Genomic DNA, 18,475 nt, shown 5'->3' on the forward strand with positions numbered 1-18,475 from the left:
TATTTATTTGACAGAGATAGAGACAGCCAGCGAGAGAGGGAACACAAGCAGGGGGAGTGGGAGAGGAAGAAGCAGGCTCATAGCGGAGGAGCCTCATGTGGGGCTCGATCCCAGAACGCCGGGATCACGCCCTGAGCCGAAGGCAGACGCTTAACCGCTGTGCCACCCAGGCACCCCCAAACTTTTTTTTTTTTTTTAATTAGAAAACAAGTCATTAAAACCCTGGGTAAACTTGGGAACAAAAGCTGCCACTCTCTAAAGCCAAAATGGTAAACAGCTTTTGATTCAGTTCAGCAAATGACTGTTGCTAAAGAGAAGAGCAGTTCCTCTTTTGTAAAAAGCGTTTTTATTAGACCAATGAAAGGATTTAGAGTTCATGATTAAATGCTAAAAATATACAATATTTTATATTTACTTTTATCTTCAAATCCAGCTGTACTTTAATAATGAAATAGAAAAAAGATAACTAAAATTCAACTCTAAAATCTTATTTTACCTATGTTTCACTAAATAAAAAATTCTTGGGGCCCCTGGGTGGCTCAGTCGGTTAAGTATCTGCCTTCGGCTCAGGTCATGATCCCAGCAACCTGGGATCGAGTCCCACATCGCTCCTTGCTCAGCGGGGAGTCTGCTTCTCCCTCTGCCTACTGCTCCCCCTGCTTGTGCTCTCTCTCTTTTTCACTCTCTCTATTTCAAACAAATAAATAAAATCTTTAAATCAATCAAGCAAGCAAGCAAGCAATCTTATAATGACCAAAAATTATTAAAATCAGCTTTGAAAAACGTACTGGGTATGTTAATTTGCTAGCGATGCCATAATGAAGTACCACAAACTGAGTGGCTTAGAACACAATTCATCATCTCACAGTTCAGAGGTCAGAAGTCTGAAATCAGGGGCGCCTGGGTGGCACAGCGGTTAAGCATCTGCCTTCGGCTCAGGGCGTGATCCCGGTGTTATGGGATCGAGCCCCACATCAGGCTCCTCTGCTAGGAGCCTGCTTCTTCCTCTCCTACTCCCCCTGCTTGTGTTCCCTCTCTCGCTGGCTGTCTCTATCTCTGTCAAATACATAAATAAAATCTTTAAAAAAAAAAAAAAAGAAGTCTGAAATCAATGAGTTGACAGGACCATGCTCTCTCTGAAGGCACTAAGGAAGGATCTTTTCCATGCTTCTTTCTTAGCTTTTGGGAACCTCAGGTGTTCTTCATATGTCCTCACATGGGCTTCTCTGTGCATGTCTCTGTCCAAATTTCCCCCTTTTATAAGGAAACTGGTCATATTGGTTCAAAACTCACCCTAATAACTTCATTTTAACTTGTTCCTCTGTAAGGAACCTATTTCCAAATAGGTCACATTCTGAGATACTGGGGGTTAGGATTCCAATATACCTTTTCTGGGGAGGAGATAAAATTTAATCTATAACACTGGGTTTACTTTTATGAGTACTTAACCGATTTGAAGGCATTACCTTTCCATAGTAATTCACTGTTAAAATTCTAAATTAAAACTACAAATGAAAGTTAAAGTAAAATAATATTTCGAAAATAAACCCACCGAGGAAGGCTATACACCTGAACATTTGAGAGCCTTTATTTATGAAATTTACAGATATCTACACTATAGACAAATCAACTAAAAATGTTATAATAGTTATTCACACCATAACATAAACACTAAAAGAAACTGGAATGAAACCTTGGCTTTATTGTTAAACCCACAAGAACAGGCCTATCTCATTTTTTTTCTATCATTCTCTAGTGACTGTAAACTTAAGCCCTGGTTTTCTTTTAAATGAGAAGTTCTAATAAAACAATAACTTTGGACTTGCAGGGTTTTATTTATTCATTCCCTTTTCAGTAAGGTCAACTGATCCTTTAAGATTCCTCACCATGTGACTTACAATGCCCATCCCCAACTAAAATCTGCATAGCCATTTGGTACCACCAGAACAAAACACAGCATGGCCTAGGAAACTTATTAATTAGAGTTAATTTATCATCTGATTTTCAGGTCCAAGTCCTGCAAGTTCATCTCCTTTCTTTCTTCAAAAATTGCTTCTTGAGCATATATTTTGTGCGAGGCACTGACTAGATACATGCTGACAAAAGAAAGCAGATACAGTTCCTGTCCTTTAAATGTAGAAAAAGGGACAAATTAGTAAAATAACACCAAATGTATAATTATGTATTGTGAAGAGGATGATGGAAGAAATTATTAGGAATAAAAATACATAATAGTGGAACAATTACCTAGACACTATGAAAAGAGGAAAATTCTCCAACTAATGTCTCAGGACATTTAACCTGAGAAAAAGCATAAGAAAGAATCAGCCACATGAAGTTTTCCAGACAGAGGGACAGCATGTTTGACATCCTGGTTTGGGAAAGAATGCTTTGTATCTGAAGAAGTAAAAGGCTAGGGACTCTGAAAGATAATGGAAACAAGAGTGAGAACACTACCAGATAAGTTTTAAGTAGGCAGAGATTAGATCATGAAGGGTGTATCGGTTAGGTCAAAAAGTACCAAACACCCAATTCAAAATGACTAAATGAAAAGGTGAATGTATTAATTCATATAACGTAAAAACTTTTGGAAATAGCTCCCTTTAGATAAGGAAGATTGGGGGCACCTGGGTGGCTCAGTCGTTAAGCGTTTGCCTTCGGCTCAGGGTGTGATCCCGGCGTTATGGGATCGAGCCCCGCATCAGGCTCCTCCGCTATGAGCCTGCTTCCTCCTCTCCCACTCCCCCTGCCTGTGTTCCCAATCTCGCTGGCTGTCTCTACCTCTGTGAAATAAATAAATAAATAAATCTTTAAAAAAAAAAAAAAAGATAAGGAAGATTGATTGAAAGTTTACCAGCACCTAATTTCTCTCTCTTCTCTTCACTCTATGTCCTCAACTGGGCCCTTTCTCCTAGGTTTGTGGGACAAAAGGGTATCCTTTCTCACTAAGAAAAAGCCAGAATGCAGTCTCTTTGTCTTTGATTAGTCTGACTTACATATGTGCCCATTATTCCTTAACCAATCACTACTGCCAGGGAAATAAGATGTTTGGATTGACCAGACAGGGTCACATACCACCCCTGGGCTCTTAAGTGAAATCTGTTTTTAAAGTGATTTGTTTCGTGGCGGACAACTTCAGGTAATATTATAGTAGTAGTGTAGAGGTCACATGATTCATCCACAGAAAATAATAATAAAAACTGGATTTAAAAACAACATCAGGAAATTTAAAGGGGAAATTCTGGCAGTGAGCAAACCACAGAAAGAATGAGGCTCAAATTCAGAGCTTAAACTATCCAAATGCCTAGCTACAAGTACACTGTGCATGAATGGGGAAGGACCCCAGGAGCCCCGCAAAATAGCTAGCAGAGAACACAGAGAAATCTACTCTTTTTTTTTTTTTTAAGATTTTATTTATTTAACACAGACAGCCAGCGAGAGAGGGAACACAAGCAGGGGGAGTGGGAGAGGAAGAAGCAGGCTCCCAGCAGAGGAGCCCGATGTGGGGCTCGATCCCAGTACTCCAGGATCACGCCCTGAGCCCAAGGCAGCCATTTAACGACTGCGCCACACAGGCGCCCCGAGAAATCTACTCTTGAAAGAGCTACTATGCACGGCAGATCAGTTGAGTTTGATGTATTTCTTAATTGAGTACATTCCTTCCCCATGATTAGATTAGACAGCAGAAAGCCTGAAGTGTCAGAGTACAGAGTCCAAAGATGGCAGAGCAGCTGGAAAGTAGAGGGTAATCTTAGACGTAAGGAAACCAGAGAGAAAGAGACTCATCTCAAACCTGACAATTTTCACAGACACAGAGGAGACTCACAGTGTGCCAGTGTAAAAAAGCAACAGTGGACAGCCAAAAAACAGGGCATAGATCATCATCAGTATGTTTTTGACCACAATGACATTAAAATGGACATCAATTAAAAAAATCGAATGTCAAATTATTGACTTTTAAATAACCCATCAGTCAAAGAAGAACTCACAAAGGAAAAGAGAAAATATTTTCACTAGAACGATACTGAAAATAAATCAAAGTTTGTGGGATACAGCTATTGCAGTACTTAACAGGGAAATTTATACCATTGAATGCATATATAAGAAAAAGAAAGGTCTTAAATAAATGATCTAAGCTTTCTCTTTGTTACAAAAAAGAAAGAAAAAGAGGAAATCACACTCACAGAAAAACAGGAGATAATAAAGGACAGAAATCAATAAAACAGAAAACAGAAAAATCAATGAAACCAAAAGCTAGTTTGTCAAAAGATTAATAATATTGACAAACTTAAAAAAATATTGATAAACCTCTAGTCACAAGAAAAAAGGGCACAAATTATTAATATCAATAATGAAAGAGAAGACATTCAAAGGATAAGGTACTATTTGGACCAACAATGTGCCCATAAATTAAATGACTTAGATGAAATGGACAAACTCCTTGAAAGACATTAACAACCAAGGCTCACTAAAGAAAAGATAACCTGAATAGTTCTATATTGATATTTAAAAAGTTGAACTCATGTTTTAATACCTTCCAACAACAAATAAAACAACAACGACGACGACAAGAAAACCTTGAACCCGGATGACTTCATTGGTGGATTCTACCAAAAATTTAAGGAAGAAATAATACCAATTTGATACCTTTCCCCAAAGCAGGTTTTCAAGAAGGAGGGAGAGGTGAACTATGTCATTTCTGACAAATCTCAAAAGAGATTCCTTTTTGCTTTTTTAAAGATTTTATTTATTTATGTGAGAGAGAGAGAGAGAGAGAGACTGCGTGTGCACAAGTAGGGAGAGGGGCTAAGGGAGAGGGAGAAGCAAACTCCCCACTGAGCACGGAGCCTGATGTGGGGCTTGATCTTAGGACCCTGAGATCATGACCTGAGTGGAAGTCTGATGCTTAAGCAACTGAGCCACCAAGGCACCCCCCCCAAAAGATTCGAACTAAGTGTACAATGAGCTATTAAATGTTCTGAAGAAAAAAACTGCTGAAACTGGAATAGAGCTCATCTGTACGTATCAGGCGTTTATTACACTTCACGGGTTGGGAGATATGGCAGGGGGCCTATCGCTGGATGAGCTCAAGTGGATAGGTAATTGGCTCATTTAACATTTGTTCTAAACTCCTTTCAGTGTGTCTTCCTGCGATGTAGAAGCTGGGCAGCTAAAAAACTACATTTACCAGTCTCTCTTGCAGCCAGGATTCTGGATGTTGTTTAGATTCTGCCAATCAGATGTGTTTGGAAAGAATTAAAAACTGAGTTAAGCTGGCAGATTAGCAGCACAGGAGGTTATCCTTTTTGCCGGTGTAGGTCTAGCAGGCACCACAGATCCACCTTGGAGGCAGTGATGTCAGTGGTTCCTGATTACTGGATTGCAGCTAAGGTGGTATGATCCACGGAGTCTTCTGCTGGAACAGTGGTGTCCTGATTGAACCAAAGGTAGTTTCCTTAAGCAGGCCAACTCAACAGTAATGCCCTGAAATCATCTGTGGGGCTGGGGGAACCGGCTCCTCGATAATTGCATAAGTACCCTACTCCCTGTATTAAATCTCCTTCTGCTTAAACAGCCTTAGCGGTTTGTGTTTTCATGGGCTGAACTGACTGATATATCAACCAACAGCCCCAAATGGTCACAGCTGCAAAACCAAAAAGCCGATTCAGTCTATCACAACTGGCCTGATACCTGATAACCATAGATTTTTCAAAGTAATACTAAAGGGGAAGTGAAATCTTTAAAAATATATATCTATGACCTTGAAGGTAAAAGAGGAGTCCTTAAACAAGACAAAAAGGATAAGCATAAATAAAAATACTGATAAATCTGACTACATTAAAATTGGAAGTTCTATTAATCAAAAGACAATTTAGAATTAAAAAAGACACACCACAGACTGGGGAAAGATATCTCCCACAAATATAACTCACAAAAGGACTAGCATCCAAAATATAAAACACTCATAAATCTGTAAGAAAAAGATACATAATCCAATACAAACATGTATAAAGCCCTATATAATCACTTCAAAAAAGAAGAAATCCAAAAGCTAAAAACATAAAAAGGTACCTTAATGAGACACTATTTTGTATTCAGCATTGACAACAATCAAAAAGGCTGTCAATGAGAAGTATTAGCATGGATGACAAGTATCAGGAATTCTAATATACAGCTGGTGGGAAAATAAATTAGTAGTACTGGTAAAGTTGAAGACATTTTCAGAAATATAAGCTTATTTGCACTGGAGTCCATGTGTAATGGTCATAAAACATTATAATTGGCAAAAACAACTCCAATATTCACCAACAGTTGTGGGGATATATAAATGGATGTGTATTCCATTAAATGCAACATGCAAAAAGATACCTAAGCCTTTTATCCTTTAAAACTTATTCCTCCTCCACATTTCTCATTACATCACTCCTGACCCAGTTATTCAAGTCATGTTAGGGCTTCTCTCTCCCTCTCAACATTGCCTTGCCAAATTTGAATAGTCATTACATCCCATAAGTATCTACTCCTTAAATATCTCTGCAACCCTCTTTCTCCATCTCCAATAACTCCTTAATTTGGGCCCATATCATTTCTTACCCAGATAAATATAAGTAACTCCTAAAAGTCTTCTTTGCCTCTGATCTCATTCCCATTGCAAACTGATGTTTGACATGATGCTAAAGCTTTCTTTTTCAAAGCCATGTGATCATATAAAACCCTTCCACTTGAAGCATGAATAAAAATAATGATTATAATTTACTAAGCCCCTGATGTATGGCAGGCATTATTTCATTTATCCTTATAATGCTACAAAATGGGTGGTGTTATATCTATTTCAAAGTTGATGCAACTAAAGCTCAGAGAGGAATAAGTAATTTACCTAAATTCACTGAGCTAATATGTGGATAAGCCAAGATTCAATTTCAAGATATTTTGATTGCAAAATCTTTGCTTTTAATCAATACAATATTCTGCCTAAATTCCTAAGCATCACACGTGAAGTTCTAAATGGTCTGACATGACCCTATTCCCCAGCTTGACCTCCTGTCCCTCTGGTTCCACTTAGCCATAGTAGATATTGCCTATCCATTCTCTCCTTCCTTACTAATAACCTCTATTTTCTTCAGGACGGCAGTATGCTCAGCTAAAAACTAGTTTTCCTGACCTTCCTTGAAGCTGAGATTACCATTCTGATGAAAGAGATCTAAGTGGAAATCTCTAGATGGGGTTTCTGGGACAGCTCTTTAATAAGGGTCAAAGTAAGCTGGTATGCAACTTTTGCTCCACTCTCACCCCACCTTCTTCTTTCTAGGAAAATTGTGCTGTATGTGGCTGTAGCCATGGGATACGTATGTGAGCATGAAAGTCCCATACTCCAGAAGACAGAATATAAAATTAGGAGCCCAGGTCTGGGGTGCCTGGGTGGCTCAGTCGGTTAAGTATCTGTCTTCGGCTCAGGTCATGATCTCAGGGTCCTGGATTCAGTTCCGCGTCTGGCTCCCAGCTCAGTGGGGAGCCTGCTTGTCCCTCTGCCCTCTGCCCCCTCCCTACTGCTTATGCTCTGTCTCTCCCTTTCTCTCAAATAAATAAATAAAATCTTAAAAAAAAAAAAAAAAAAGAGCCCAGGTGTGTGATGGCATTATCCACTCCAGGACTGTCTTTCTATGTGGTTGTGTGTTTAACTGCCATGTTTTCCTATTTATAATTAAGCGTTGTCAGAATGACACACCCTAAGTTAAGGCCTTTGCTGGTCAACTTGCAATTTCCTCAATATACCATGACTGGGCACACTTCTGTAGAGGGAGGTGGCCTGTAGTTAGGATACACATATAAAACAGTCTCTTTAATTTTTCAGAGAAAAGTAGGCATATGTAGGCTTTAGCCAGAGAAGCTTTAAATGGCTTATTTGTTTTATATATTCAGCATTTTTATAATAAGCTTTTGTTTGAAGGTTCTACCTTAAAAATGGGTTGAAAGCCACTGGTCTATGACACAATTTAAACTGTCACTGAAATTTATCAAAGTTCTATCTTTTTATTAGGTCAATGACCACAAATCTCAAACAAACTTCATAAAGTTTCCTTGGGGAACTATTATTCTCTTAGCTTTCTCTCAGAGCCAATAATGTGGAAGAATCTGAATATCAGTGAGACTGACACATGGGATAATGTGCATCATTTGGCCTTTTTTACAAAGGTTCTGGTGATGTATTTCCTATACCATTCAGGGCCTTCTGAGGAACTGATAAGCTTACTAGCAATGGTGTGTGAGTCATGTAAGCCATTACATTTTCCTTTTATTCTTAGCAGCTCATTCAGTAAGTTTTTTGTTCCGTAAGAGTGGCTTTCTTCAGCTAACACCTTTTCAGTTTTTAGAGCCTATGGTTTGATATTTTAGTTACTTTCTGTTTGTTTATTGTGCCAATACATTCACTGAAAGCTGTCCCAAATTATTTTTTAGAAATAGGCAAGTTATCTTTTAAAATTCGTACCTTAAAGGGAAAAGAAATATTACTCTTCTGATAAGACCAACAAACTAGTTACTATAATAAAATTAAAGGTGTGCTGTGCTGTGAGATGCAGTCCTCCCATGTCCCTTCATGTTATTGCTGCATATGCGAAGAATGCAAAGCCTAGACCATTCTTTAAGCAGGCCATTTCTCAGGATTGCATTTGCAAGGAGCAACCCTGAAGGATGAAGCAACATCTTCTTCAAGACAAAGAGTGGGTTTGCTTTCATTTGTATGAAATCAATGGATTCCCCAAGTTCAGTATTCTTCAGCTGCGACACAAACCCACTGCATTTATAAGATTCAATTGGGCCATCATGTAGCCTCTGTGGGACTTGGGAGGCATGGGGAACCAATGCCAACATGATATACATGTTAATTGCTGTGAAAATAAATAATAAAATTGCCGACCTAGGAATTTCATGTCCTTTGCCAGCATCCATAATAGTGACAGATTAACTTGTAGGTAGGTTTAATCCCAAATCCAGACAAGGTATTCACTCAGAAAAATTAGTTGATCATTCAAAGTTTGAAAGCAGGTTTGAATTACATCCTTTGTAACTCAGAAGAATTCCTATAGACATGCCATTAATGAAGATGACAGAGAAAGGCCAATTAAAGTAACTGTTTAAAACAAAAGAATGTCCTCAAAGGAGCCATTAAAGAACTGTTGAGGTTTCAACATTTTAAAGATGAAAATTGTTTTGTCCTCTCTATACATCAAACAAATTGAGGAGATTTAAGTTGTTTATTAAGACAAAGAGTCTGGGCACATTAACACTATGATCTTGTTTTGAAATGAAGAGAATTATCAGAATGAATGGGCCAAAAAGAATGAATCAAATAAGAGAAGACAGGAAAATATGATAAATAGAGCTATGTAGGGCAATTGAGCATTCTCTTAACCAACCAATGGTTGGAAGTTAATATAAGGCTTTACTTTAAACATAAACCAAAACACTGTGAAAGTTAAAAACAACAACAAAAAAGCATTTTCTTAGAAAGTTAAAAAACTTATGCTGGGGCGCCTGGGTAGCGCAGTCGTTAGGCGTCTGCCTTCGGCTCAGGGCGTGATCCCGGCGTTCTGGGATCGAGCCCCACATCAGGCTCCTCCGCTAGGAGCCTGCTTCTTCCTCTCCCACTCCCCCTGCTTGTGTTCCCTCTCTCGCTGGCTGTCTCTCTGTCAAATAAATAAATAAATCTTAAAAAAAAAAAAAAAAAAAACTTATGCTGTACATACTGAAAGTATAGTGTGTTAATAACTGATCTATTTCTGAATAAACATAGAAATAAAATATGCTTCCGTTCAAAATAAGCAACTCAACATAAAAAGTCTACAACTTTTTAAGTTGGTAAATAAATGACAAAGATATATTCCTTTCTAGACAAGGAAATTTCTGATGCTACTCAACAACTCAGCATACCCCTCCCCTTTTGCAACTCCCAACTACTGCTAACAAAAAATAGTGCCTAACATCTGACTAATTCAGAAAACAGAGAAATTGGTAACAGCCAAGTGTCCAGAACACTCATGGCTCTGTACTCAAGAATGCTATTAAAACTTACTTCAATATTAAAAAAAAAAATTCTCTAGAAACATTATATAAAGACTAATTCAGAAGTGAATACAAAGTTAGACAGCAGATTGGAAGATAGACTGAAGTGAGTTGACAACAAAGGAAAGAAGAAGAATTATAAAAAGCAGGGAAGAATAATTACAAAGGTACAATTGTGTGCAATCATTTAGACTAACGATAAACCTGCATCACTATTTTTGAACACAGCATATCATCAAAGGCATTCATCATTTCATATATAAGGGACATGTGCATGAAGTTGTGAAAGGACTTAACCAAGACTGCACAGGATGCAGGAGAACAGGGATTTTATTTTATTTTATTTTATTTTATTTTATTTTATTTTATTTTATTTTAAATAAAAGACTATTTTATCTTAGTTATTTTATAATCACTAAGAAAATTCTATAGAAAATTGTTCTGATAAATCAATGACAAAATGACATCCTTCTTGTCATGCCATTGATTAAAAAAATAATAGAACAAATATATATTTGGCAATTTACTAAGGTATTTTGTTAGCAAACATTCCATATTTATGCATTTCATTTATCCAAAATTATAAATCTAACTTTAAAAAAGTGAGATATCATTTAGTTCTACTGCTTATGAACATATGAAATAATCTTTAAGATAAAAAATATTTAAGGTTAAAAATCTTCCTAGTGATAAAGGAAAGAGTTAATCACACTTAACACATTTTCTCTTTTTTTAAAAAAAGGATGTATTCTACCAAACCTGTGTTTGGGCAAAGAGTGATTTTGGGCAGTAATTAAAAATACCTTCTATATAATTAATAGAAATTTATGGTACTTTCATTTCTGAAATAAAGCTCTTATCATTGTGTTTTTAGCAATCTAAACTTTGTTCATGTTTAAGAGAAACTTGTCATGCTGTTCATTTTTAAAATATTTTCCATCGAGTAAATCATCTCCCTTAGGACACATCTGTGAACTGGAGTAGTTGGAGTTTGGTGAAGGATATTTCAAATACCAGAAGCAAATTTAGAATAAAAGGTCCATAGCACTGGTACCTAATCTTACCACCAAGGACTCCTTTGTATTTCTTCACTCCCTCATGGGCCTATTGTTTCAAAACATTTCACGTGTACTCATTGAAATGGTCAAATTAAGACATTATGATGAAACTCTCCAACAGAGCCTCTAATAAGCATGAAAAGTGCAATCTCAGCGTGCTGGTAAAATACAGAAAAAGCACAGACTAGGTGTTTAACTTAGTTATTGTTCAACAGGTCAACAGAGGTAATGAAATCATGTTATCCAGTTCAATAAAACACTATGAATGCAAATCAGTAAATGGATGGCATTCTAAAACTGAGTTAATAAAGGGTATTCACCACATGGGCTGATTGTAGAGCTAAGTGAAGCAGCTCCCGTGGAAAGGCCGCCTTTTGAAACTGATGAAGCCACAGAAGGTAGAGAAGATGAAGGTGTACTAGTGGAGGCTGTTGACGATGGTAACCGTTCTCCAGACTCCATATCTATGAGAGGGAGAAAAATGTTAATTCTCAGTATTAGATAGTGGAATTATTCAAAGAATTAAACATACCTTATTATCAAAATAAGTCAAACATTTAGGGATACTTTTATAAAATATGACATAATTTCAAAATACACGCTCTTTGGAAAGATAAAATATGGAATAAAAACATAAGAATAATTTAAAATACCAATTTATGAAATAAGTTTAATGTTAAGTATATCAAAACTTCTTTTAATAGACTTGCATATAACATATTAATTTCTTATTCTTCCTAAATTACCTCATCATCTATTCATTTACAACTTATTACCCATATTATCTTAACAAATCAAGAAAGAACACTACATTTCAATGGACTGTCTTCGAAATCCAACTCTTGTTAAGTCTTAAGCATCCAAGAATCTGACCTGGTAACCTCTATCAGAGCAAGCACTCCTCCCCTATCAAAAAGACAAATACATTTTAGAGTTGTTACTAATGCCAGGTTTGAACTATAGTTAAAATGGTCTTAGTATGAGCCCTTTATAATGACCGGGCCACTTACATGTGTCTTTAATTTACTTGCTTAGCTATTTCAGGTGCAATCTTACATTGGTCTTATTTTAAGTTTATGTTGATATTAAAAATCTAGAGTAGAAATGGGTGAAGGAGAATCAAAAGGTATAACTTCCAGTTTTAAAATAAGTCAGTCATGGGATATAACGTACAGCATGGTGACTATTGTTAGTAATACTATAGAGTACATTTGAAAGTTGCTAAGAAAGTAGATCTTAAAAGTTCCCATCACAAGAAAAAAAATGTGTAACTGTGTGGTGATGAATGTTAAGTAGGCTTATTGTGATGATCATTTTGCGATATATACAAATATCCATCATTAAGTTGTACACGTGAAACTAATTTCAAATGTTATATATCAATTATATCCCAGTAAAATTTTTAAATCTAGAATAGGTTATGGTTATTTTAGTAATCTCTGCAAACACTGATTCTATAAATAAGCAAGAAAGTCATGAAGTTCACAATTGCTTTAATAAGTACACAACTTATGGGAAGAAACAAAAAAAGATACTGCTCACTTATAACTGAACTTATGATCAACCACAAGTAAACTTTTGCCATTGAAATCTCACCATAAAAAAAGATTTCTGTATGGAATTCTATAAGCAATTCACATAATTACTATATATTTTCTAAAAAAATTTTTTTGATTTAAAAATACTGACCAATTAAAATAATGCAGGGTTAATGTATAAATGTTGATTTAATACATATAGTATCTAGACGATTTTTCTCATATAGTAAAGGTTATCACAGGTTGACACATAGTATCATTAGGAACCACTTCAGTAAGTTTTACAATCATATACAATTCAAAAACTTCTCTTCATATTCTGGCACTGCTGTCAATCACCTCTACAGATGATGATACTGCTATAATGAATATGTCCATATTCTTAAAGAACTTTTCTTTATCAGGATTCATCATGGAAAAGAGTAGTTGGTACTGACGGTTACGTGAAACTAATGCTTGAAAGGCAGGTTTTGGTCATCAAACAGTCACCAATGAGCTTGGAGACATGTAGCTGGTCTGATGGCAAGGCCCATACTAACATTTTCTCCACAAATTATTTTCACCAACAAGACTCATTTCACTACGTACAAAAATTATGCGTCCCTCACCTAGTTTACAGAAAAAGGCTATTTTTTAAAATGTACAGCTGGCAACCTCACTGTCTTAAAAAATTCTAAAATGTACTATTTAAACGTGTTATTTTTTTAAAATAATGTAAAGTTGTTGTTGTTTTTTTTTAAATTTGCCTTTGTACTCCAGAGCAAAAATAATTTGGTGATATAACATAGATAAGTACTTTAGCTGGGTACCTGGCATAAAAGTATTCAATAAATAATAGTCATTACTTTTTTTAGGATAATAAACTATGAACCCTAGGTATGTTTCTTTCTGTTGCTATAACCTGATTCAGCAGGTAAAACCCAGAAAGCAAAATGAGCAGTCTCTACATATTGCTTTTTGGAGATCTTTTCCTGGAAATGGTGATTAAAATTAAAAATATACATATTTTGGATCTTATAATCTACTTTTGAGAACCTATTCTGTAGAAATAAAATCCTAGTAGCTTCTTTAACATTGTTTAAAAATAAAATTTAAACCTGGCAATAAGAAAGAGTAGAACTACAGCTAGTAGTATGATGTTAAGGGCTTTTTTTAGTTTCAGTAAGGGTGGAATTTTCTCTTTCATTCTTGGTTCCCTTTTGTTCATTTAAGTGGAAAAGGGCTTTACTTTTTTTAAAAAAAATATGCTTATGCAGCCATTTTTCTTAGAAGTTCGAGTATCTACATTATTCATGTATTATTTGATCTTAGTACTGCAGAGACAGAGTCAGGGATGCTGCTGAACTCCTACAACGCACCGGACATTCCCCACACAGAAAATTACCCGGCCCCAAATGTTAGTAGTGCTAAGGTTGAGAAATCCTGGTCTAAAGTATCAAAAATTACATTACGTAGAATTCAATTAACTAAAACTTTCTATTAAGTAGTAATTCTATATAATTGTTATAATAGGATGGTTCAAGCTGATTTATTGACATTGCAATAAATGATAACATTATCGTTTTATTCAAGCTATCATTTGTGTCAGTCTAACTCGTCTATTATTTTACATTTTGTCCTAATTGTTTAAAACTGATAATGTACGATATGTCATTAACACATATCAGAATATTTGCTCATACTGAATAACATGAATTTACTATATTTTACTAGGATGATATTGACCAATAACAATTCTGAGAATAGACAAAAATCAGAATTACCACAAACAACTTTCCCGCATGATTTTTTATACTGCATCCAAAAAGCTTCAACGATCAATTGTTAATGATAACACTGTTCAAATTCAGGCATTTCAAACTTCCCTTTTGTGTAATCACAGAGTTTATGAACGCTGACAGCTGCTGGGCGTAAAAGTGAACAGGTGCTACTGGGGCGGGCAAGACACGTTGGCTAGGAAAAGCAAACGTGGTCAGCTGCCCTTTGTGTTAGTTGCACGAAACCTAAAAACGGACTTAGATATTTCCCCTAAAAGGTGTTCTGTCTTTATCTCTGCCAACAATACCGAAAGTTCTCTGTGGGAATTCAAGGCACAAAAGTCGATTTGGTGAAACCTGACTTTTCCTTGCAATGTAAACTCAAGTGAAAAACAATAACCAAGAACAAGAAAGATCATGAGGTAATCACTATGCTGCTGCTTTTGGTTTAGTAGTACGACTAACAGTAGATTTACAAGTCCACGATTTTCTGAAAGTTCTGACAAAGGCTCTTATAAAACTATTTCTTTAGATAACTTCCAGGCAACTGAACACTAGGACAAATAATATTTCAAGATTTTAAGTAGCAAAACAAAATTAAAAGCCAGGAAGACACAAACACTTTTCTGGTAAGGGATTTTGTGAAATAGGAGATAAGGCAGAAACACCTTATTAGACAACAAACAAAATTATATAATATGTTTGAAGGAAAAATCATTCTATTTACAAAACTTTTATTTACCTACATTTTCAAAAATAGTTATTTTGAGTAATTAAGTACAGTATATTGTGGCTTAAAATATGAATATATAAAATGAATCAATTTCCTTTGAAGCCTCATATATTTTAACCACCACTGTAAAGAGTAACAATTACATCCCCAAACAAAAGTGGGCTGGCAATCAGGTGCTCTGTGTTGCAGCCTGTGATCTGGAGCAAGTCTCAGACACCCTAAATACTAGTTTCCTTATCTGAAAAATGATAGGTTTGAACTAAATTAACCCTTAAGTCACCATCAGAGTTTTATCAACTTGGTGGTAAAAAACAAAACAAAACAAAACAAAACCTTCACATTGCGTTAAAATATTTAACAGTTAGGGGTAGCTGGGAGACTCAGTTGGTTAAGCATCCAACTCTTTTTTTTTTGTCTTTTAAATTTTTTTTAAATTTTTTTTATTATATTATGTTAGTCACCATACAGTACATCCCTGGCTTTTGATGCAAAGTTCGATGACTCATTAGTTGCATATAACACCCAGTGCACCATGCAATACGTGCCCTCCTTACTACCCATCACCAGCCTATCCCATTCCCCCACTCCCTCCCCTCTGAAGCCCTCAGTTTGTTTCTCATAGTCCATAGTCTCTCATGCTTCATTCCCCCTTCTGATTACCCCCCCTTCCTTATCCCTTTCTTCTCCTACCGGTCTTCCTAGTTCTTATGTTCCATAGATGAGAGAAACCATAAGATAATTGTCTTTCTCTGCTTGACTTATTTCACTTAGCATTATCTCCTCCAGTGCCATCCATGTTGCAGCAAATGTTGAGAAATCATTCTTTTTGATAGCTGAATAATATGGACCACAACTTCTTAATCCAGTCATCTGTTGAAGGGCATCTCGGCTCCTTCCACGATTTAGCTATCGTGGACAGAGCTGCTATGAACATTGGGGTGCATATGGCCCTTCTCTTCACTACGTCTGTATCTTTGGGGTAAATACCCAGTAGTGCAATGGCTGGATCATAAGGTAGCTCAATTTTTAACTTTTTAAGGCACCTCCACACTGTTTTCCAGAGTGGCTGTACCAACTTGCATTCTCACCAACAATGTAGGAGGGATCCCCTTTCTCCACATCCTCTCCATAAGCATCCAACTCTTGATTTCAGCTCAGGTCATGATCTTAGTTAGGGTTATGAGATGGAGCCCTGGCACTCAGAGGGGAGTCTGCTTGAGATTGTCTCTCTCTCTCTCCCCACTCTCTCTCTCTAAAATGAATAAATGAATCTTTAAAATGTTTAACAATTTAATTCTACTTTTTCCTTATCCTCCCTTTCATTGGCCTGGTTTTATCTATAAATATGTGTCATGCTAAATTATAAAATTCTGCTAAATCTTTTAAAGATCTACTCATCTTATTTATACCTCGAGAGACTTGATAAGAAACTTATGCAAGAATAAAGCACGGATTTTCACACTGTTCAGTAAATATCTATTCAAAAGGATTAAATATTCCTTTGCAATGAGACATCTGTGAGAAAGAGATTATCCTAAGATATAAAAGAATATTATAGAAGATCTGAGCAAAATTTAACATGTATGGATCAACTAAACTGTAGGTAAAGTACATGAATTTAAATATTGACTAGGATTAGAGATTTCTAACAAGGATACAAAAGTCAAGAGAATAAAAAAAAGAGACAATGTGTAGTTAATTGTTTCTTTCATCTACAAAGTCCCAAAGTACAAGCAAAAAGACCTAAAGAATTGCTTAACTAGGAAATACAACTAAAATTAACTGGAATTTCTGAGATATTTCTGGAGAGTAATTGAGGCTGATGAATAAGAGATTGAGAAAATGAAGCAGGGCAACAAACAGAAGTCATGTTACTTTATGCAAGATATCCACATACACTCAGAAGTTGAAGAAAGAAAGATGCCAAGTACTACAGTCTGATGAAATAAAATAAAAACTCCCTTTCAATGGGGAAGAAGCAGAGCTAACCTAATAGGAAAAACACACTTCTTAAAGAACAAAATGAGGGCAAGAGTTTGTGAATATTATGCAAAAATATTTTTGTCTTGGTAATCCTAACATTAGGTTTGTCTTTCTAATATTATCACTCTCCTGTTCAAAATTTTCAGTTTATCCAAGAAGTATATTCACACATATGGGTAAAGATATATGTAAAGGGGGCGCCTGGGTGGCTCAGTCGTTGAGTGTCTGCCTTCGGCTCAGGGTGTGATCCCAGGGTCCTGGGATCGAGCCCCACCCGGGCTCCCTGCTCCACTGGGAGCCTGCTTCCTCCTCTCCCACTCCCCCTGCTTGTGTTCCCTCTCTCGATGGCTGTCTCTCTGTCAAATTAATAAATAAAATCTTTTAAAAAAGATATACGTAAAGGATATTTATTACAACATATTAATTGTAAATGACTTTTAAAATAGGATTTATTTGAGAGAGAGAGCAGTGGGGAGGGGCAGAGGGAAAGGGAGAGAGAGACTCCCAAGCAGACTCCCTAAGGAGTGTGGAGTCTGACACGGGGCTCACTCCCATGACCCTGAGATCATGACCCAAGATGAAATCAAGAGTCAGATGCTCAACTGACTGAGCCACCCAGACACCCCTGTAAACAACTTTAAAAAACAAAAAATTCCACCAATTAGGAATTGTTGAATTATGGTACATCCCTTTAATAGAATAACATGCAGCTATTATAAAAGAATGAAGTAGATCTATACTAGATCATCTAATTAAATGAAAAAAGTAAACTGGGGAGGAATAGAAATAGCATGATCTCATGTGTGATGAAGAAAAAAGGGTATATATTCTTATGCCTGTATGCACAGAATATTTCTAGAAAAATGTTTAAGAAACTGGTAACTGGGGGCACCTGGGTGGCTCAGTCAGTTGTGTTGTACTCTTGGTTTCAGCTCAGGTCCTGATCTAGGGATCCTGTGATTGAGTCCCTCCTGGGGCTCTGGCTCAGCACACAGTCTGCTTGGGATTCTATCCCTCTCCCCGCCCACCGCCCCTCCCTCAGCGCACATGCTGTCATGGGCCTCGCACTCCAGAGAGAAACAAACAGAAAAAGAAAAAGAAAGAAAGAAACTGGTAACTGTTTATTCCTAGATAAAGGGACTAGGGAATTGACATCTAGGATAGATGATTTGTTTTTCACTATGTATCTTTTCTACCACTTGCTACCATGTGCCAGTATTCATGACAGTTAAATTAAAAAAAAGAAGGACTTCCAAAGATTTGTTATTGCTCAAAATTACCTTTCAGTATGTTCTACAGGGAGTTCCAGTTCAAGATGGTGATGCAGAAGGATCCTGAACCCAC

The 18,475-nt window shown here is 36.5% G+C and overlaps 1 protein-coding gene across 32 annotated transcripts in view; it reads right to left on the reverse strand.

Moving 5' to 3' along the window:
• The window catches only part of BAZ2B (bromodomain adjacent to zinc finger domain 2B), a 398,115-nt gene that overhangs the window by 118,569 nt on the left and 261,071 nt on the right, over positions 1-18,475 (reverse strand). For all 32 annotated transcript variants that reach the window (XM_026492708.4, XM_057317991.1, XM_057317996.1 and 29 more), the window contains one exon: positions 11,441-11,584. In XM_026492708.4, coding sequence (XP_026348493.1) covers positions 11,441-11,582 — 142 coding nt within the window. In that variant the 5' untranslated portion in view covers positions 11,583-11,584. The remainder of the gene's footprint in view (positions 1-11,440; positions 11,585-18,475) is intronic.

Source organism: Ursus arctos, unplaced genomic scaffold, assembly GCF_023065955.2.
Source record: "Ursus arctos isolate Adak ecotype North America unplaced genomic scaffold, UrsArc2.0 scaffold_1, whole genome shotgun sequence".
Classification (NCBI taxonomy): domain Eukaryota; kingdom Metazoa; phylum Chordata; class Mammalia; order Carnivora; family Ursidae; genus Ursus; species Ursus arctos.